This window comes from Sinocyclocheilus anshuiensis, unplaced genomic scaffold (assembly GCF_001515605.1).
Source record: "Sinocyclocheilus anshuiensis isolate Anshui unplaced genomic scaffold, SAMN03320099.WGS_v1.1 scaffold838, whole genome shotgun sequence".
NCBI classification, from domain to species: domain Eukaryota; kingdom Metazoa; phylum Chordata; class Actinopteri; order Cypriniformes; family Cyprinidae; genus Sinocyclocheilus; species Sinocyclocheilus anshuiensis.
In genome coordinates, this window is record NW_015539915.1 from 962,593 (window position 1) to 981,767 (window position 19,175).

At 36.7% G+C, this 19,175-nt stretch overlaps 2 protein-coding genes across 2 annotated transcripts; one reads left to right on the plus strand and one right to left on the minus strand.

The window, feature by feature from the left end:
• Nucleotides 1-378: 378 nt before the first annotated feature.
• On the minus strand, nt 379-3,579 carry LOC107686487 (insulin gene enhancer protein ISL-2A-like; the record flags this gene model as incomplete). Its single annotated transcript, XM_016483522.1, has 6 exons — nt 379-525; nt 604-716; nt 1,544-1,818; nt 2,111-2,346; nt 3,226-3,415; nt 3,555-3,579. Coding segments are annotated over 6 exons (957 nt in total), but the record flags the coding sequence as incomplete, so codon positions are not given.
• A 1,648-nt stretch (nt 3,580-5,227) lies between these two features.
• On the plus strand, nt 5,228-10,306 carry LOC107686434 (Golgi phosphoprotein 3-like). Its single transcript, XM_016483426.1, has 4 exons — nt 5,228-5,671; nt 6,198-6,329; nt 6,418-6,532; nt 9,870-10,306. The coding sequence occupies exons 1-4, from the start codon at nt 5,456-5,458 to the stop codon at nt 10,292-10,294; spliced, it is 888 nt and encodes a 295-aa protein (XP_016338912.1). The 5' UTR covers nt 5,228-5,455; the 3' UTR covers nt 10,295-10,306.
• The last annotated feature ends 8,869 nt before the right edge of the window (nt 10,307-19,175 follow it).

Here is a 19,175-nt window from a genome sequence, read left to right on the forward strand (position 1 = left end):
CTTCAAGGACATATTAAATTGATCAAAAGGTACATTAGATACATTTATAATGTTATAAATACAACAAATCAGCATATTAGAATGATTTCTGAAGGATCATGTGACACTGAAGACTGGAGTAATGATGCTGAAAATTCAGCTTTTATCACAGGAATAAGTAACATTTTAAAATAGATTCAAATAGAAAACAGTTATTTTAAACTGTAATAATATTTCACAATTTTACTGTATTAATGCAACCTTTGTGAGCCTAAGAGGCTTCTCTCAAAAATAAAAAATAAATCTTACAGACCCCAAACTTTTAAAAGGTAGTGTATATAAAGGAGACCTTCATCATTTTCACAGTTAACTGTCAAGCACTGGCTGTTTCAGTGGTGGGAGAGGCTGAGTTCACCGCATGGCTCTGTTTACTCGCTGATGTCTGCAGGACTTGCTGTCAGGCTGCTGGGTGTGTCTGCTAGCTGAGCTGATATTGACACAACGTCACTTCCAGCGGAACATGGACCTTCCTTTGATAAAGTAAGTTGAAAACCAAACCAATCACGTGAACAACAGTACAAAAGGATGTCAGTAAGCCATCTTTTGTGTATCTTGATATTTACCAATTGCTGGTATGATCTGTGTTCAGCATCCTTCTGCAGAATGAAGTCGGTCAGTAGTTTCCATGGTGGGTTTATCAGCAAGTCACTGTCCAGCAGTAGCGGCTCCTCTGAAACCTTCTGAGAATGCAACAACAAAACCCACTTGAGTTCTCTAATGCAGTCTAACCAAGCCATAGATGCTGCTAGAGTGTAGAGGAGCTCTCTGTTCCAGGATCTCTTATTGCTTTTGTCTTCAGTACAATAAGAAATAAAATGCATCCATGCAATGCATTTGTTAAAAGTTTGGAATGAATGAGATTTTTTAATGTTTTTAAAACAAGTCTCTTATACTCGCTTATGCTTTGATCAAAAATACACGATAAACAGTAAAGCTGAATTTTCATCATCATTACTCCAGTCTTCAGTGTCACATGATCCTTCAGAAATCATTCTAATATGCCGATTTGCTGCTCAAGAAACATTTCTTCTTATTATCAGTGTTGAAAACAGTTGTGCTGCTTCATATTTTTGTGGAAACCGTGATAGATTTAATTGTTCCGGATTCTTTGATGAATCGAAAGTTCAAAAGAACAGCATTTATTTGAAACAAAAATAACATTAAAAAAATGTATTTACAAACACTTTGATTAGTTTTGATCATCACAGGAATAAATTTAATTTTTAATATATTCAAATAAATAATAATTAAGTAATCACAATATTACTATTTTTACTGTATTTTTGATCAAATAAATGCAGCCTTGGTGAGCATAAGAGACTTCTTTTTAAAAGCACTTTGGACAAAAAAAGTATTTTAATAAGCCACATCAGCTCATGCACCACTAAGAAAACTTACAGACACATATGAAATGCTGCCATGGACAATTGTTAATATGAGAAAATGCATGATGTAATTCCTTTGAAATAAAAAGTTAAACTTACAGGGTTACTCACTCACTCACCAGACAGCATTCAAGCTGCTTCTGTGTGTTTCTCATCATCAGACCTCTTTTCTTATCTTTGCATCGCTTGTTCTGGAACCAGACGCGGATGACCCGAGGACTGAGGCCCGTCATTTCCACCAGCTGCTCCTTCATGAGAGCGTCCGGTCTGGGATTAGCACTGTAACAGGTCTGCAGCATGTGGAGCTGGGACTCTCTGAGCACCGTCCTCACACGTGTGGATCTCTCTGACCTCCTCTGCATCGATGACCAAGACGGTGTGGATTTGATGCCCTCTGTCAGATACATAATGAGAGGTTTTACCTCAAAGCTTTTTGCTCATTTACACACAGCAAAAATGTGGTTGAAGTAATGTCAGTTGATCTTCCAACATTGAAAAAAACATTAAATAAAATGTAATGCTAAATGGATATAAAAGGTTGATAAATTAGTGAAATCTGAATTCACAAATGCTAAAAAGTAAGACATTGAAACAACATCACTATCAATACGCAAAATCAAAACAAAATTCAACAGTGATTCCATATTGTTCATAAGTGTTATAACTTGTTCATAAACTCCACTTACCAGATGGATCAACAGTATCTTTCTGTTGGTTATCAATGAATTTGTTAAAAAGCTCATGGTGGTCTGTACAGAGCAGTTGACCGTCCTGCAGAACATACTCATCTCCAGGGACTAACGGACGATTGCAGCCCTCGCATCGAAAACACTGGACGTGATAAATATTCACTCGTGTTCGCATGACATACTCCTTGCTGATGAAGGCGTTGTGGCATTTTGCACATTTACTGGTGCATAATCTGACAGAAAATAGAAAGGAGAAAAGAGCCAAGAGACATTTTTGGAGTTGTTACAGAATGCTATGGATCACAAACATTACATTTTTTGAATGGAAGAAAATTGCACTTAAGAATACAATGTCTATTTAAAAAAAATACATGGAAATGTAATTAATTATAGTAATCATAATTCTAGGGCAAATGACTGTCAACGTAAAAAAAACAACAACAACAATAAGATACCTTATAATCTAAATCTAATGGGAAAGATAGACAGTAAAATACTGTTAAATGGGAGTGAAAAAGAAGACACATCTTACAATTTACATTCCCAGAATTCTCAGTTAAAAGCTCATACTGGTTTGGTTTTTCACTGAGATTTTTCTTCATATGTTCCATCTTATGTTGTTAAATTAATGTTTATTGTTAAAAATAAAGGTTCTTTATTGGCATCAATGGTTCCACAAAGAATGATTGAAAGTCCCATCCATGGAACTTTTTCATTCCACAAAAGGTTCTTTACAGTGGATAAAGGTTCTTTAGATTATTAAAATGTTATTCACACTAAGAAAAACCTGTTCACTGAAAGGTTCTTTTTGGGAACCAAAACTGGTTCTTCTATGGCATCGCTGTGAAAAACCTTTTGGAACCTTTATTTTTAAGAGTGTAATGATATATTTGTGAATGTCACGGTGCACCAAGTTTTTACATCAGGAAAAGCTTTGATTCATCATGTGCTTTCTCTTTACCACCTGTGGTTTTTGGTAGAGCTCGGAATATATTATAAAGGTAAAAGTGTTTGGCCCAACACTTAAACCAAACAATTAAAAAAGTTGTATTTTTGTTATTATCCCTTTCGATTTATTGTAACTTACTTCTGATAAGCAAAGCGGCACGCACCTGCTGTAGTGGTCTTTACAGAAGGTCTTGCCGTCTCTGAAGAAGCAGGTGCAGGACTCATCCAGAGACTGCTGGCACTCTGCGCACTTCAGACACTGAGCGTGCCACTCCAGATCAGGGAAAACCAGCAGGATGAAGCGATCCCGGATCTGATGCCCACAACCCACGCAGTAGGAACCCAGCTTACTTCCTTTGAGAACACACATTACATTATTTATATGTCTAATCTATCAATTGTAGTGACATTTAACGAAGATACTAATTACAGTTACTCAAGCATCTCATCTAATGCTATAACTAAGTTAAACATTTGATCAATGATAACTTACTGTTCTGGGGATCTCCCATGTCAGAATGCCGTTAGGCTATCTTTTATATTAAACACTAAAGAGAAAGAAAGACACTATTGATCTACACATTTACAGGGCCACTAATGTAAGTCTGTCTCACTCACTCAATCACTCACTCACTGAGAAGGTTCTCACTGGCAGAACACAAGATCCAGGGGGCGAGGTTGGATCCAGATCTAACTCCTCCCACCTTACATATACCTAAACCTACCCGTCTATGGTCTCCACCCCTTAGATGTGGATCCAACCCCGCCCCCTGGATCTTTGTTCTGCAGTGAGGGGCTACTGGGCACTCACTCCTCTTTATTTATTTGATGTGACGCATATTGCAGGAGCGCCAATCAGCTGCTCAGTGTTGAACTTGAGTAGCCTTCTGCAAATAATAAACATTATGACCCGCCAGCGGAATCCCCGCCCACTAACACTGCGACACACCCACTGCAGGTAATATGTGGAAAACTGATATTGCTGTATTATACATAAATAAACAAATAAATAACATAGAGAATGCTTGCTTATTTAATTATATATCAGGGTACCAAAAATGTAAACAAATATTAATAAAGATTCTGAAGAAAACTGATAAGATATAGCTAGCCCTAGGCAATAGCCTATGATGGTCCTCAATCACATCACAGACACCTATAAGCATTTTTGAATAGAATCTGAATTATGCAGCTATTGAATATCTGGTCAAGTTCGGTACACTAAAGTGTTTTAACGACGGTGTTCCTTGCAGTGATAATGACATTGCTGTATAAGCAATATGATTTTTTTATTATGTGTACATGACCTTTCCTCATGATTAATAAACACATAAAGGGCATTCATTCATTCAATTCCTTGAAATTAAATAGATTTAATGGTAAAATAAATGGTATAAATTGTATATTTTAAAACATTTATTTATGTGAGATTTTTTGTCTTATTTTCAATTGCATCTCGGTGTCATTTATTGAAATTGAATAGATTTAAATATATTTAATGGTATTTTCAGTAACATATCCATAGATTTATGACAGTAAGCACATTGTTAACCCTGTTTTGAAATTTGCTGGTATAAAAATGTGGATTTATAACATATCTGATCATATAGGCTAATGTGTGTCTAAATGATTATAGTGTATAGTAAAGACTCTCTCTCTCTCTCTTTCTCTCTCTCACACACACACACACAAACACACACACAAACACACACACACACACACACACACACACACACACACACACACACACATAAATAAGTGCAACGTTCTTGGTTTTACTATGATTCTAAAAAAATTAAAAAAATAAACAATCTTTAGCTTGTTACTAAAAAAACTTCCTGCAACGTTTAGGTTAGTTTTTGGTTAGAAAAATAACGTTTCTAGAACGTTATTATTTGGTTTCAGAGAGAGAGAGGTTTCCACCAGCTAAGGTTTCCACATAATAATTTATTTGAGAATTTATTAATTTCTATAGCTACATTTATTTACAGGAACACTGTTTCATTTATTTGAACCTAACACACAGATATCACTTTATTGAGAAAAAAAGTCAGGAGGACAGCGCGTTGTCATTTAAACCAGATTTATCCACTCTATTAATATAAATTTGTCACCCACAGAAATAGGATACGCGGGCGTTCTCACTTAAACGTTCACGTTGACGTCACATTACATGCGTCATTGCGTCATCAATGTCCGCCATATTGAATAAGGAAATAAGAGAGGAAGAGGAGGAACGTCCCGGATGCATGTAAACATCCACGTCAACAGAAAGTGTATTAATGAAACAGTTATAAGGGCACGGAAGAGCGCAAATATAGACATTATCGGCTCTGGCGGATGTATAATTAAAAGACTGTTAAACACGGTGGTGTTTTTAGGTTTGTGCAAACAATGACTTCCCTAACGCAGAGAAGCTCGGGCCTGGTGCAGAGACGGACCGAGGCCTCGCGTAACGCCGCCGCCGCGGAGAAGGAGAAAAGCCCCGGCGAGGATGAGTATGAGTCCCGCCGCGGAGTGGAGGAGGAGGACGACGACAAGGGAGACGCTAAAGAAACGCGGCTGACTTTGATGGAAGAGGTGCTGCTGCTCGGACTGAAGGATAGAGAGGTTTGCCGTGACTTCTGTGGCTTTGTTAGTCAAATGGTAGCCAGGAAGCGGCTAATAAATGAAGGACTAGATAAATCCTGTAATACGACAGAGATTAAGTGTTTTAAGAGCAGCTGGTCCTGGAGACCTTCACAATTTAGCCTTCTGTGAGGGTCCCAGTCGTGTTTTTTAGTAAAACATGGCTGAAAGGCGACTGTCTCTAGAGCTGTTTAAGTAACGTTACGTTAAGTGTTCTGTTATAGTTATAAATTGTGTAACTATTTACAACTTTCCTCTATATAACCGTTGCAAACAACTTCGCTTGTAAATGTTAGGACAGTAATTTCAAACGGTCACACAAAATGAAAGCAGTCAGGACCATAAGTGGCATTAACTTTAAAGTGGTTGCAAGTTTTAGACATTTGTTGATTTACGCAAGCATGTCATTTTTTCCATATCCACGCTAATGATAATAGCAGTATATCTTATGTGATACCTGTTGGTGTTATTCTTATAATAATAATTGATTGACATTTTTCTTGCTCAGGGTTACACATCATTCTGGAATGATTGCATATCGTCTGGACTGAGAGGGTGTATGCTTATTGAACTGGCCTTAAGAGGACGCTTGCAACTGGAGGCATCTGGAATGAGGAGGAAAAGCCTGCTAACCAGAAAGGTAGGTGTGTGTGTGTGTGTGTGATTTTTGCAGCTTGTTTTTAACACGCTTCACACTTTTTTACTCTTTAAACCCGTTTGTTCTTCAGGTGATATGTAAATCTGATGCCCCCACTGGAGATATGTTGCTAGACGAGGCATTGAAACATGTTAAAGAGACTCAGCCTCCAGAGACAGTCCAGAGCTGGATTGAGTTGTTAAGTGGTGAGTTGTGAACATACTTGATAAAACATATATGTACAAGAAGACAAGTTATTTATTTTCAAGGGAAAGTTCACAGTTCCAAACCTGTATGACTGACTGACTTCTGTGAAACACAAAGAAGATATGTTTTTTTTGTTAATGCAATGAAAATCATTAGTGTCCAGTGTTGTTTTACACCCTGCTGACTTTTTTTGTTTTGACCAAAAACTTTTGAAACATTCAGAATATCAACTTTTTGTGTCATGCAGGAAGTCGTAAAGGTTTGGAACTTGAACGATGACAGAACTTTAATTTTTGCACTTAAAAACTTTCTTTTTAAGTACATGAAACTAGGGTTGGGTACCCAAACCCGGTACCAATATGGCACCGGTACCTATGTAACCGGTATGTACTAGAACCGAATCCGAACGCAGATTTCGGTGCCTCATTTCGCAGTCGAGTGTTTATTGTCTTTGTTTTATCATTCAAAACCTTTATATGTTCTGTTTACTCAGTTAACTTGCAGCTATAATAGCAATGCCTTTGTCCATATAAGGGATTTCCTGAGTTTTGCTACTTCTATGTCTGGATATGTGGATTTTCTGTGTGAGGGCGCCCTCTGGAGTCCAGTATGAATGAAACAGATATCACGTGTTTATAGTGCTAATGGCCAATTCATCATTTTTTGGGGAATTTTTATTTTTTTAATAAGTATCGATTTGGCACCGGTATCGAAAAAAACTAACAAACGATACCCAACCCTACATGAAACATTGTTCGCAACCCATTCTACTTCTGGGATGTGATGCTTTTTAGAGTGAAATGGAATTTTGATAGAATAAACAGCTATTGGGGTTTTAGTAAAGTGTTCATTAAAGCTTTATAGGCCATGAACCCAAACCGACCAGCTACAAGGTGAATCACATTACGAACACTGATTTGAAGCAAAGTATTTAAAAATCTGTAAAGACAAATGTAAAAGCCTTTGTTCTTAATGGCTTTCTGTGTTTCTTTATGCTTTAGAACTACAAATCCCATGAATCATTGCGAATGACATAATACAATTCAAAACAATGGAGAAATATGAAACTATTCATTTAAAGGGGACATAACACACACAGTTTCAGCCAATCTCATGTTAAAGGGATAGTTCTCCCAAAAATGAAAATTCTGTCATTAATTACTCACCCTCATATCGTTCCAAACCCGTAAGGCCTTCGTTCATCTTCGGAACACAAATTAAGATATTTTTAATGGAATCTGAGAGATCTCTGACCCTTAATAGACAGCAAAGAAAACAATAATAACATAATTTATTCAGCAGTTCTTCTCCCTGAGTTACCTTCCGCCATTTTGGGGAGTACCCCAGAACGTAATCAATGTAATGAGCATTGTTTATGTTCAGCATGCGCGTGCTTTCGCTGAACGTAATCAGCTTTGTTTACGTTCAGTAGACAGCGCGTGCATGCTGAACGTAAAAAAAATATAAATATCTTAATTTGTGTTCCGAAGATGAACGAAGGTCTTACGGGTTTGGGTTAATGCTTCTCTCTGAAAACAGTTTGGAGGAGGCATCGTGGACGGAGGTAAAAAGTCACGAGCACCCGAAGCTTTTGCATAGCGATCATCTGCAAGCTGTGACATGGATATAAATAAAACGGGGACAAAAACTTTATTGACTTAACTTTTATTTAATTTGTTTATAAAACTTTCGTCACCGAAATGCCGAGAACAAACAGCATCCACTGTTCCCTTAATGCTGGGTTCTTTGGAAAGCTGAACAAGGTTATCTTTCTCTCACAGCCAAGAAAACACTTTTTTGGTGACTGTTGATTTCGTGGTCTAAAAAAAAAGACAAATCCTTCTCGAGTAAGCCCTGTGTAGCGCTGCCGATGACTTCAGTAGTCCGAATGAAGCACTCTGATGGGTGTGCTCTTGCTCTCGCTCTGGTTGACCTGTGCTCGCGCCAGGGCCATACTCAAAAAAAAAAAAAAAAAAAAAACCTTTTTGAAACTTATATTACGAACCCTGAAGGGAGCTGATGCAGCTGCAAAGGAGGCTTGTAATCAGGAAGTAAACAAATGTCAAATTCCTCCTTCAGAGATCAGACCTATTATTAATCGTTATATATTAAATAAGTGGCAAGAAGAATGAGATACATGTACAAATAATAAATTACATGAAATACATCTGAAATACATTTGTAATCTCTTTTAAAACTACATTTGATCAAGTGGTATTTACCAGATGTCGCATAGGTCATACAAGACTGACTCAATGCATTTTTGCTTAAAGGTGAAGACCCTACTCAATGCATGTTCTGCAGGATTCCCCTTTCTGTCAAACATATTTTATTGGACTGTCCAGCTTTTAATGTATGTAGAAAACTTTTATGAAGTGAACTCAAAGAGTTATTTAGTATAATTTTGGCAGAAAAACATTTAGAATTTTTATCATATGTTAATGTAAAAAATCTTGTGTAATATAACTTGTTTGTTTGCTGATTTTTATTGTATTTTGTTATACTTGTATTTTTTAAATCGTTTTTGCCATGAAAATAGCCTTAGATGCTGACATGGCATTAAATAAATATATACTATACGAACCCTGAAGGAAGTGTATTTTGTACAGAAATACTCTGTCATACGTCCAACTTGTTTTTTGAAACTTTGGCCATGTTTAGCATGAGAATCCAACTCTTTAACAGTGAAAATAAGTCAGGATGCATGAAATAGCATTATACCTCCCCTTTAAAGTTGTTGACTGTATCTATAAATAAGAATACATACATAAATACTATTCGAGGCTGTCTCAATTACATCATTTGCAGTGCTTCATGGATTGGACATTCCTTGCAAGCTCTTATGGAGCAATTTGATCACTCCAACACTGATTGGTGGGATTTTCTATACAGAATCACAAGTAATAGTTTTTCACCACAAATTGTGCTGTTGAACATGATTATTTTAAAAAAATAAGTTGAAATAATGTGGGCTGATGGCTTCAACGAAAACATAGATGAACAACCTCATAGCTCAAAATAGGCTTGCCTATTTTAGGTTTATAAGTTATTGTTAAAACTCAATTCCCCTACGGAGAAAATGAATGGAGTTTTTATTCCCGGAACACGACTGTTGCACTTCATTGGTTCAAATGGTGGAAGTGCCTGAAAAATAGGAGGAATTTGTGGCGTCGCTCAAAATGAAAGGTTGCCTCAAAGTGATTTTGATGTCATGTAGACTTTGTTTTTTTTTTGTTGCAAATAAGATTTGTTGTATAAGACAATATTGACATATAAGATATTATTGGTTAGTCCAGTTGTTCTAGTCATTTCAAGAGCCATTTTTACATTCTGTAGGTGAAACCTGGAATCCGTTGAAGCTGCATTACCAGTTACGAAACGTGAGAGAGCGCTTGGCTAAGAACTTGGTGGAGAAGGGCGTCCTCACCACAGAGAAGCAAAACTTCCTGCTTTTTGACATGACCACCCACCCGCTCACCAACAACACCATCAAGCAGCGGCTGGTGCGCAAGGTCCAGGAGGCCGTCCTGGAGAAATGGGTCAACGATCCCCAACGGATGGATAAGCGTGCACTGGCGCTGCTGTTCCTGGCACATTCCTCTGATGTTCTAGAGAACGCCTTCTCTCCTCTGCTGGACGACCAGTATGATCTGGCCATGAAGAGGGTGCGGATGCTTCTGGATCTCGAGCCCGAGGCTGAAGCTGCCAAGTCGGGCGCCAACGAGCTGCTGTGGGCGGTGGTGGCCACTTTCACCAAATGAACCTCCAGAGTAGACAGAAAGGGACTCAACTTTGTGATCATGGCATTGGACTCAGACCGCTGGCCCCAAGCTTGGTTGATTCAGACTAATATTGGTGATGGTGATGATGGAAATACAAATTTTGAAGGAGATGATGCTGATGATGACGATACTTGGAAAGGGAATGGCTTTGTCTCATTGTCACAGTTTTGTCTCTGACCTTCATAAAGGTGTTGCCCTGTCTACTTCAAATGGCCAATAGTTGCTACATGATTGCAATTCACTGTGAGGCTTCTTGTAGTTCATGCACTTAGATCATAAAGTTCACGCAAGAACAAAAATGAGCGCATTGAAGGAGGTGGTTTGTAAAGGGTCTGTACTTTAATAGGCCATGACTCTAAGCTTAATCCAGATCATGGTATAATTCTACAGTTATCTCAAACTCCATGTATCTTTGAATAAGGAGCCACTTCTTCCGAACACACAGGCTTGATGATCCTTGTTGTGGTTACATGAAAAGGTCCTGTTTCGGTTGTATTTGCATAATCCGCAGGAAATGTTCTATTAAATTCTGCTACCTGAAATGGGTCTCGAGTTGAAAGAAAATAAACCATTTCACATTTCAAAAGGCTGGAAAGCAAGCATCGGTTTTTCTTCAATACTTTAAAGATACATGACCCTGCTTCCTTGCAAGTCTTCTTTCCAGAAATGCTCGAAGAATAAAATGTTCTAATGTGTGCTAATATTTTTGTTTTTTTGCTTGCCGATTCACATCAGCCTGTGTATGAACTGACTATAACTTGATAGGGATTGTTATATTACTCTCAGCCTTTTTGTTCTTTGTTCGGCTGATCAAATCTGGTTCATCTCTCCCATACAAGATCCACAGTTCATTCTGACAACGAATGGCTCCAGTTTTGTACTCCAATACACAACAAACAGGTCAAGGAAGCATTAAGTTCACGAATACACCTTAAATCAAACGTCTGGGTTTAAGTTGCCTCACAACTTCATTCATTTCATGCAAAAGGCCAGTCAAACGCTAGCATAGCCCCAACTTTAGAAAGGCTTTCACTCCCGAGGCCTTTTCATAGTGATCACTGCATTGCTGTAGCTGTCTCGTCACATATATATGGGTTTCTTCATGTCATAATCTCTCCTCTCACTGTATTTCCAATTTTTATACTGCGTTTTTAATCATTTTTATTTTGTTCCTTCCTTTAGCCATTTTTGCACAGTATTTCAGAGTCGTTTGTCCTGTTTTTGGTTGTCTCTTGTTCTGAAAGAGGACAGGTAAAGCACGGGATATGGATATGCCCTTCCTGTGTAAGCAAGCAGGTGTTTGACATGATTATTTACTGTTAGTAAACAATAATTAATGACTTGTAAAAGTAGAGATGGTGTGAAATGGATGCCCTGATTTGTACATCTGCTTTTTATCATATAATAAAGGAATATCTTTTAAGTGCCTGGAAGGTATATGAATATTAGATGTCCTCCTCCTTTGTGTATCACAGGTCTTTTCTTGTAGATTTTTAGTTTTCAATGCTGTGACTTGGAATGAAGTCAATGCTCTTTTGGTGTACTGAGAACATGGTGTAAATGTGGCATGATTAGGAATGCATACCTGAGTAAATGGACCATAACCTCAAGACTGCTTATGCTACAGGTAAAATTGTACATTTTTTTTTCTCCGAACACGTCATATATGAGCAGTTCAGATAAGATTGAACAGCAAGTTCACCTGTTCATTAAAATGAGTTGATTGTTGATTCAGAAATCGCTCTGATGGATTCAGTTCAGTGAAGTATTATGATGAGCTCTTGTCCTCTTGTGAAGTTCGTATTATTACAACGTCAGGTGTGTTCAAGATGGTGAGGTACCTTTTCTACAAACAATTTGGCGTTTTTTTTAGATGGTCCTCACTGCAGAACACAAGATCCAGGGGGTGTGGTTGGATCCAGATCCAAGGGGTGGAGATGGGTGGGTTTAGGGATCGGGGTGGAGACGGGTAGGTTTAGGTATATGTAAGGTGGGAGGAGTTGGATCTGGATCCAACCACACCCCCTGGATCTTGTGTTCTGCAGTGAGGGGCTACTGGGTTTTTTTAACTCTACTTCTACAAACCAACAAGAAACAAAAATGCACGTCAGGTATGTATTTGCTTTATAAAATATTCATGAAGCTGCTTTAAATTGAAAAATCTATCGTAATCGTACTTTAGGTCTACTATCATATTTTGTACACGCAACTAGTTTTATTATAAATGGAAAAAAAATCATTAATTTCAACATATTTACCATCAATACAAACACTGAAGTGGTTGCGCTCAAGGTTTTTGACTCACTGAACAGAACCGGTTAAGTTTATTAGTCTATACGCTGGTTGCGCTGTTCTTGATTTACTGAATAAAACTGAATGAAAAAAAACTGCTCATAGGTGTTGTTTGTTTAAGAGTCAGACTGGCTGTGTTTTACTTTCTAATAAATCAAAAAATGAAGGGACAAATCACACACATGCAACTTGCAAGCAGTTTATTTTGTAGTCTTGATTATATTTAATTAGTTTCAGAAAACACCATGAACATTAGTCAGAAAGTTTTAAACATTTCAATTGCTTTGACAGTAAATTGAGTTATACAGTAGGAACATTTACATTGTGATCACTTAAAAAGTGTTGCCTATAAGTATTATAGATTTACACATCATAAATAGCCTATATATCACCTGGACAATTTGTGCCCCAAACTTTACATTTAAATATAATAATTTAAATGGCTTATAAAAATTGATACTTCTTTCAAATAGGCAGCTCCTTAACATAGGCCTACATAATTTGCACATTGGGGATAATTCAACAAAAAATAATTTAAATGCAACTGCAGGTCCTCAGAAAACAATTAATAAATAAAGAACGGTCCCTAAATAGAATTTGGACAAGTCACTGTTTAAATAAATTTCACCGCATTACTTATGAAATATCATAAAGTGCCACTTGCAAACAACATATTCAAAGTTGTTTTGAGTTTTTTCTAAAAAAATTAAAAAAAAACACACATTACATATATTTTGAACCTAAATTGGTCTCCAGGTCATTTTTTTTTAGCTAAATGGGGTCAAGTTTCCACGTCTGAAACTGAAATGGGTTGCAATTTATTAGGCTAGGCCAGGGCTGCCCAAACTCGGTCCTGGAGGGCCGGTGTCCTGCAGAGTTTAGCTCAAACTTGCCTCAACACACCTGCCTTTAAGTTTCTAGTATGCCTAGTAAGAGCTTGATTAGCTGGTTCAGGTGTGTTTAATTGGGGTTGGAGCTAAACTCTTCAGGACACCGGCCCTCCAGGACCGAGTTTGGACACCCCTGGGCTAGGCCTGTATGTTACACAAACAAATATCCATAAGTAGGCTACAAAACAGGGCATCTATTTCACAGCATCTCTACTTTTACAGTCTTATAATAAGCAGAAGTCCATTTGTAAAGATCTCCACCATTCGACTTCATGAATGAAAACTCTTCCTGCTGACAAACAGTTCAAACCCCCTCAGAGAAACCGACCAGAGATAAATATGGCTCAGAAGAGCCCAGAAATGATCCACGGTGTTTCTAAGTCCACAAGGACCATCGTATCCACGTCTTCATCTTGGAAGGCCATATTCCTGTTCAACTTTTTTGTTGTTGTTGTTGTTGTTTTTGGAAGACGACGCACCTCGTCTTCGGATATGAATCCTCTTGAGATGTTGAGTCCACGTTGGTTCAGTATTCACAGATTCCTTCCCAAACGCTGTCTTTTTCAGCTTTTCCCGTCCGTCTGTTGTTTCTGGAGTGTTGTTATGAGCTCCAGCAACCTGTATTTCCAGCTGAGCAGATCTCCGACTCTGCGCAGCTCCTGAGCGCACTCGACAACAGCGGCTTGCTCTGTACGAGGAAGAAATCGAAAGTAAGTTAGTTTATTCACCCGGATCATTTTACAAAATGTATTTAAACAGATTAGTCCGTTTGTTTCACCTTTCTTCGCCATCTCAGATCGTAGAGAGTTGAAACGTTCCAAAAGTGTGTTCCTAGTATGACTTCACAAGCGCCAGCTCTGGACTGCGACGAACGCTCTTCTCTGGAGTATAGTTCTAGTCAGAAGCTGCAGTTAAATAGAGTGACGCAATAAACAACGTGACTATCTGAGAATTCCCGTCCACGTCACGCTTGATGATGTTTTGTTTACCTGTCCGGTTCATCTGATCAACTGACCACCTTTACTTACGTAAGCAGTACAGTTTGCACACTGTGAGAACGATAACAGCACAAATATAACACCATATAGCAAGGCTATTTATCTTGTAATAGGCCTATGGGGGAAGATGCCCCTTAAGAACAGTGTGTATTTATTTTTGTGTTATTAATTGAAATAGAGATAAATTATATCACAAAATGTTTGTTTTTTTAACTAAATAGTTAAAATTATTATTATTATAATTATTATTATAATTAAAATTATTAGAATTATTAATTGCCCCCACCTGGGGCAAGAAACCTCTCAGCTAAAGTTTTACAAAATGCTAAATTAACTTTTTATATAATTTATATACTAATATATATAATAATATTTCAATATTTTGTAAAATGTCTTTAATGTAAAATATTACATTTTTTTGTTAATTTCCATTAACTAAACTGAATAACAAACGACAGACAAAGCATCTTAAAGGTAAATGTATTCTGTGACTTATACAGAGGCATATTAATATAGGCCTACATATTTAATTGGCCATATTTTAATTAAGTAGCCTGTATGTCATAACAGCAACTCTGTGAATTCAAACGGAAGGATTTCACTCAATTAGCCTGTATATGGATAGCAAAGACATCTGAACTGTACATCTAGGAATTACTGATGGAATTATCTTTTTACTTCAAATTGAAAACAACAATTTTGATGCACAAATAGAAACATTAATGATGTGTCCACAAATCCATTATGAACAAACAGACACACAGAAACTTTGATATGTTGCATAATACAATATCAGATCATTATTTTCCAGTGACACAAAGGTCAATGAACCTCAAAACTGCCATTCATTGAATCTGTTAAGAAGAGATTTTGTGATATGGGTCGAGAAAAATTAAGGTGTGGGCTATCACAAGTTCTAACTCTACGTTCATTTTATTGATTAATCTGTCTTTCAAATTCCCTAACATCATTGTGGTTTTGTTCATAATGGAGTTTCCAGCCTCATCAGGTGATCAAATATACAAATTCAATGACAAGAAAACATTGCTTTTCCTGTAACCCTCTTATAGTTTCACTTGTTCAGACATGCCTCCAGCATTGCAACTCATTGTTCAGACAGACGGAAGTGTCTCTTGTTATTGAGGTGAGCTGTTATTTGCATGATCTAAACTAATGTTTTTCTAAGAAAAAGAAGCTAACAAACAATCCACTGTGTTCATTTAGTAATGTGACGGACGGTGTGTATGTTGTTGTTCAAAGAGATTGCTATGTCATTATCACATGTGCAGATAACATTTAGCCTACGTTTGGAAGAATGTGAGAATCATAAAAACTATGTTTATTGCTTAAAATGTTTATTATGACTTAGGCTACAAATTACCTAATAGTGGTGAACAAAATATTAACTACAATTTAGGCCAGAGGATTTATTTTCATTAATTTTCTTAAATAAAAATAAAACTAGAAATAATAATGCATTCTTTTGTCTATGTACACATTACTAAATCAATACAAAATGAATAACCTGAACACAAGATTGATATAAAACTAATGGTCAGCACAATTATTTCGTGTAGTTCCGGACTCCTCCACTGGGCGGGGGGAAGCACAGAGGAATTATTATTGCTCAATAGAGGAAACTCTTATGATGACAAATTAAAAATCACTTTGTTGGCTATAATTTCAACAGAAAACCTATTCCAGCATCATCTTTTAAATGGATGCAGTTATACAGTAACTGTCATTTGGTTTGGTCTTTCCCCACAAATATCTATTAACAAACAAGATAAAAGAAAATAATATACCCTTGTAATATATGTGACCCTGGACCGCAAAACCAGTCATAAGGGTCAGTTTTTCAAAATTGAGATTTATACATCATCTCAAAGCCGAATAACAAACTTTCCGTTGATGTATGGTTTGTTATGATAGGACCATATTTGGCCGAGATACAACTATTTGAAAATCTGGAATCTGAGGGTGCAAACAAATAAAAATATTGAGAAAATTGCCTTTCAAAAAAGTTTTCAAAAATGTAGTTTTAATATATTTACGGTAGGCAAAAAATATCTTCATAGAACATCTTTAATTTCCTAATGCATTCATTTTTGGCATAAAAGAAAAATCGATAATTTGAACCCATACAATGTATTGTTGGCTATTGCAACAAATATACCTGTGCTACTTATGACTGGTTTTGTGGTCCAGGGTCACATATAATAAATATACCCTTGTCACGTAGGCCTTTAAAATTTACCCATGTAATAGCACACTTAATAAGTATATTTAAAAATATTGAGGGGAAAAAAGCTCTTTCTGTGACAGAAGAGACAATTGTACATCTGTTTTGTGAATGTGTTTGTATGAAAGCTTTTAGGAAAAAACATCTATGCTTAAACACATTTAATATTTTTCTTTATATTCTCGAGTACATTGTTTATGTATTGTGTATGCATTTTTAATTCATGAATACAAATTTTGGGGTAAGGATCCATTACTGTTAATCTTTCTAAAAATATAATTCCTATATTTTGTCTTTGATGGGCATAAAACAAATCTTTGAAAAGTCAAGCATTACATTCAGTTCTTAAACTTATATAGGCCTAAATGTTTCTTTTTGCTGGCTTTTGGTTTTTATTTTATTACTGTTTTGATTACATATGTCATTGTTCTATAGACTACTTGTATGAAGGTCACTTAAGTTGTTTGGCATGAATAAATACAAAAACATAAATTTTTACTTATATCCTCATGGATCCAGGAAGAGTAGGGATCGACCAAAAAAAAAAAAAATTCATAATAATAAGACACATGCTGGGGAAAACGTTTAAAGTAGTAGAAAAGTAGACTATACTTCCTGCAGGTCAACAGCTTCACTGCCATAAAAGCCACACGTGTTTAAATTGTAGGTTGACCCGCAGGTGGCGCTGTTTCCCAACATATAAACTCAGTCAAACTCAATCCTTTAAAGGGGTCATATGATGTGATTTCAATTTTTCCTTTCTCTTTGGAGTGTTACAAGCTCTTGGTGCATAAAGAAGATCTGTAAAGTTGCAAAGACTAAAGTCTCAAATCCAAAGAGATAACCTTAAACCGCATAAACACATTGCAGTACACCAAATACACAAAATAGTGTTTTATTTTTTATTTTTATTTATCTTTTTAGCAACATCATATGACCCCTTTAAGTGGTGAGTTTTCGTAAACTCGTAAATAATATTTAATCTGAATCTGGACAATACGGTATATTGATATTTGATTTGCAATTTAGACAGGCTTATTATATTACCTGCGTTAATTTAACAACTCTGCTGGGAAATCACGTTTAAAGGGATAATTCACCAACAATGACAAATCTGTCGTTTACTCTCTCTCATGTCGAATAATGCTGAGGTCCAAACAACACTGGACACATTTACTTTCATTCTATGGTGTTTGTGCCTCGTGCCTTGTGCTGCTTTATATATTTTTTTACATTTTACCTTATTTGTATAATTGTATAGTTGTATTTTATATTTTATATTTAAATCTGTATCTATCTGTATTTATGTTCTACTGTTAGTGTTATCTGTATGCACCAAGGGTCTGAGAGTAACGCAATTTCAATTCTCTGTGTGTATGTGCTGTACATGTGGAAGAATTGACAATAAAGCAGACTTGACTATGGTCAAGACATCTTTCAAAACACATTCTGTTTTGTGAAAATGCTAGTAGCCTAAATGATGACAACATTTTCTAGCTGCTAGCCTACAAATTGGTAGCTATATCATCCTGAACCAGAAACAATAGCTAGTATTTAGAAATGGTAGCTCATTAGTACTATATTTTGGTCCAGCAAATAGGCCTATATCCAGCTTACCAACTAAACCATGTTCCAAAAGCAGTTACCAGTTTATAAACTGGACTTTTCACAAGGGGGTGTAATTGGTACCTCTGGATTAGACTGAGACACAAGTCAGTGCTGAAATGTAGAGAAAAGAGGCATTCACATCTAAATTAAGCAGTTGTTCTTTAGTGCACTGATATAATGATGCATGTTGCTAGTTTTGACACCAGATGATGGTTCTTACACCTGTCTGGAAGTGTGTGTGTGTGTGTGTGTGTGTGTGTGTGTGTGTGTGGCAGTGTGTGGCAGTGTGTGTGTGTGGCATCTCGTTATTTTTGCAGACAAGAGATGTTTTACACCAACAGTATCCAACTGTTGAAAGTAGCAAAAGAACATTTTAGAGCATTTCATTGCTTTCTAAGTGCACTCTGCATCTGGATGCTTTCATATGACCTTTGACAAAATGTTGATTGCCATTGTTTTCAAAGTGTGTCATTATGAGGGTTTACAGTCAGGGACTATTACGTTCTTGTTTCAAAGAACATGTCTGATACCATTTGCATTGTATTTGATAGATAGAGTTAGACTGTTCATCTCTCTCGGTCCTTTAGTACAGGGTTTGTCAATCTTTCTAACCCAGCGACTCTCAGCCAGCACTAATTTTGATAGGAAAGGATGACGAATACGAAAAAACACATATGAAAATTTCGGCCTCAGTGTGCAAGGACCTTAATGATGGTTTTATGCTCTATTAAGTCAACAGCAGCAGCAAAAGTTGTACAGTGGGTACGGAAAGTATTCAGACCCCCTTAAATTTTTCACTCTTTGTTATATTGCAGCCATTTGCTAAAATC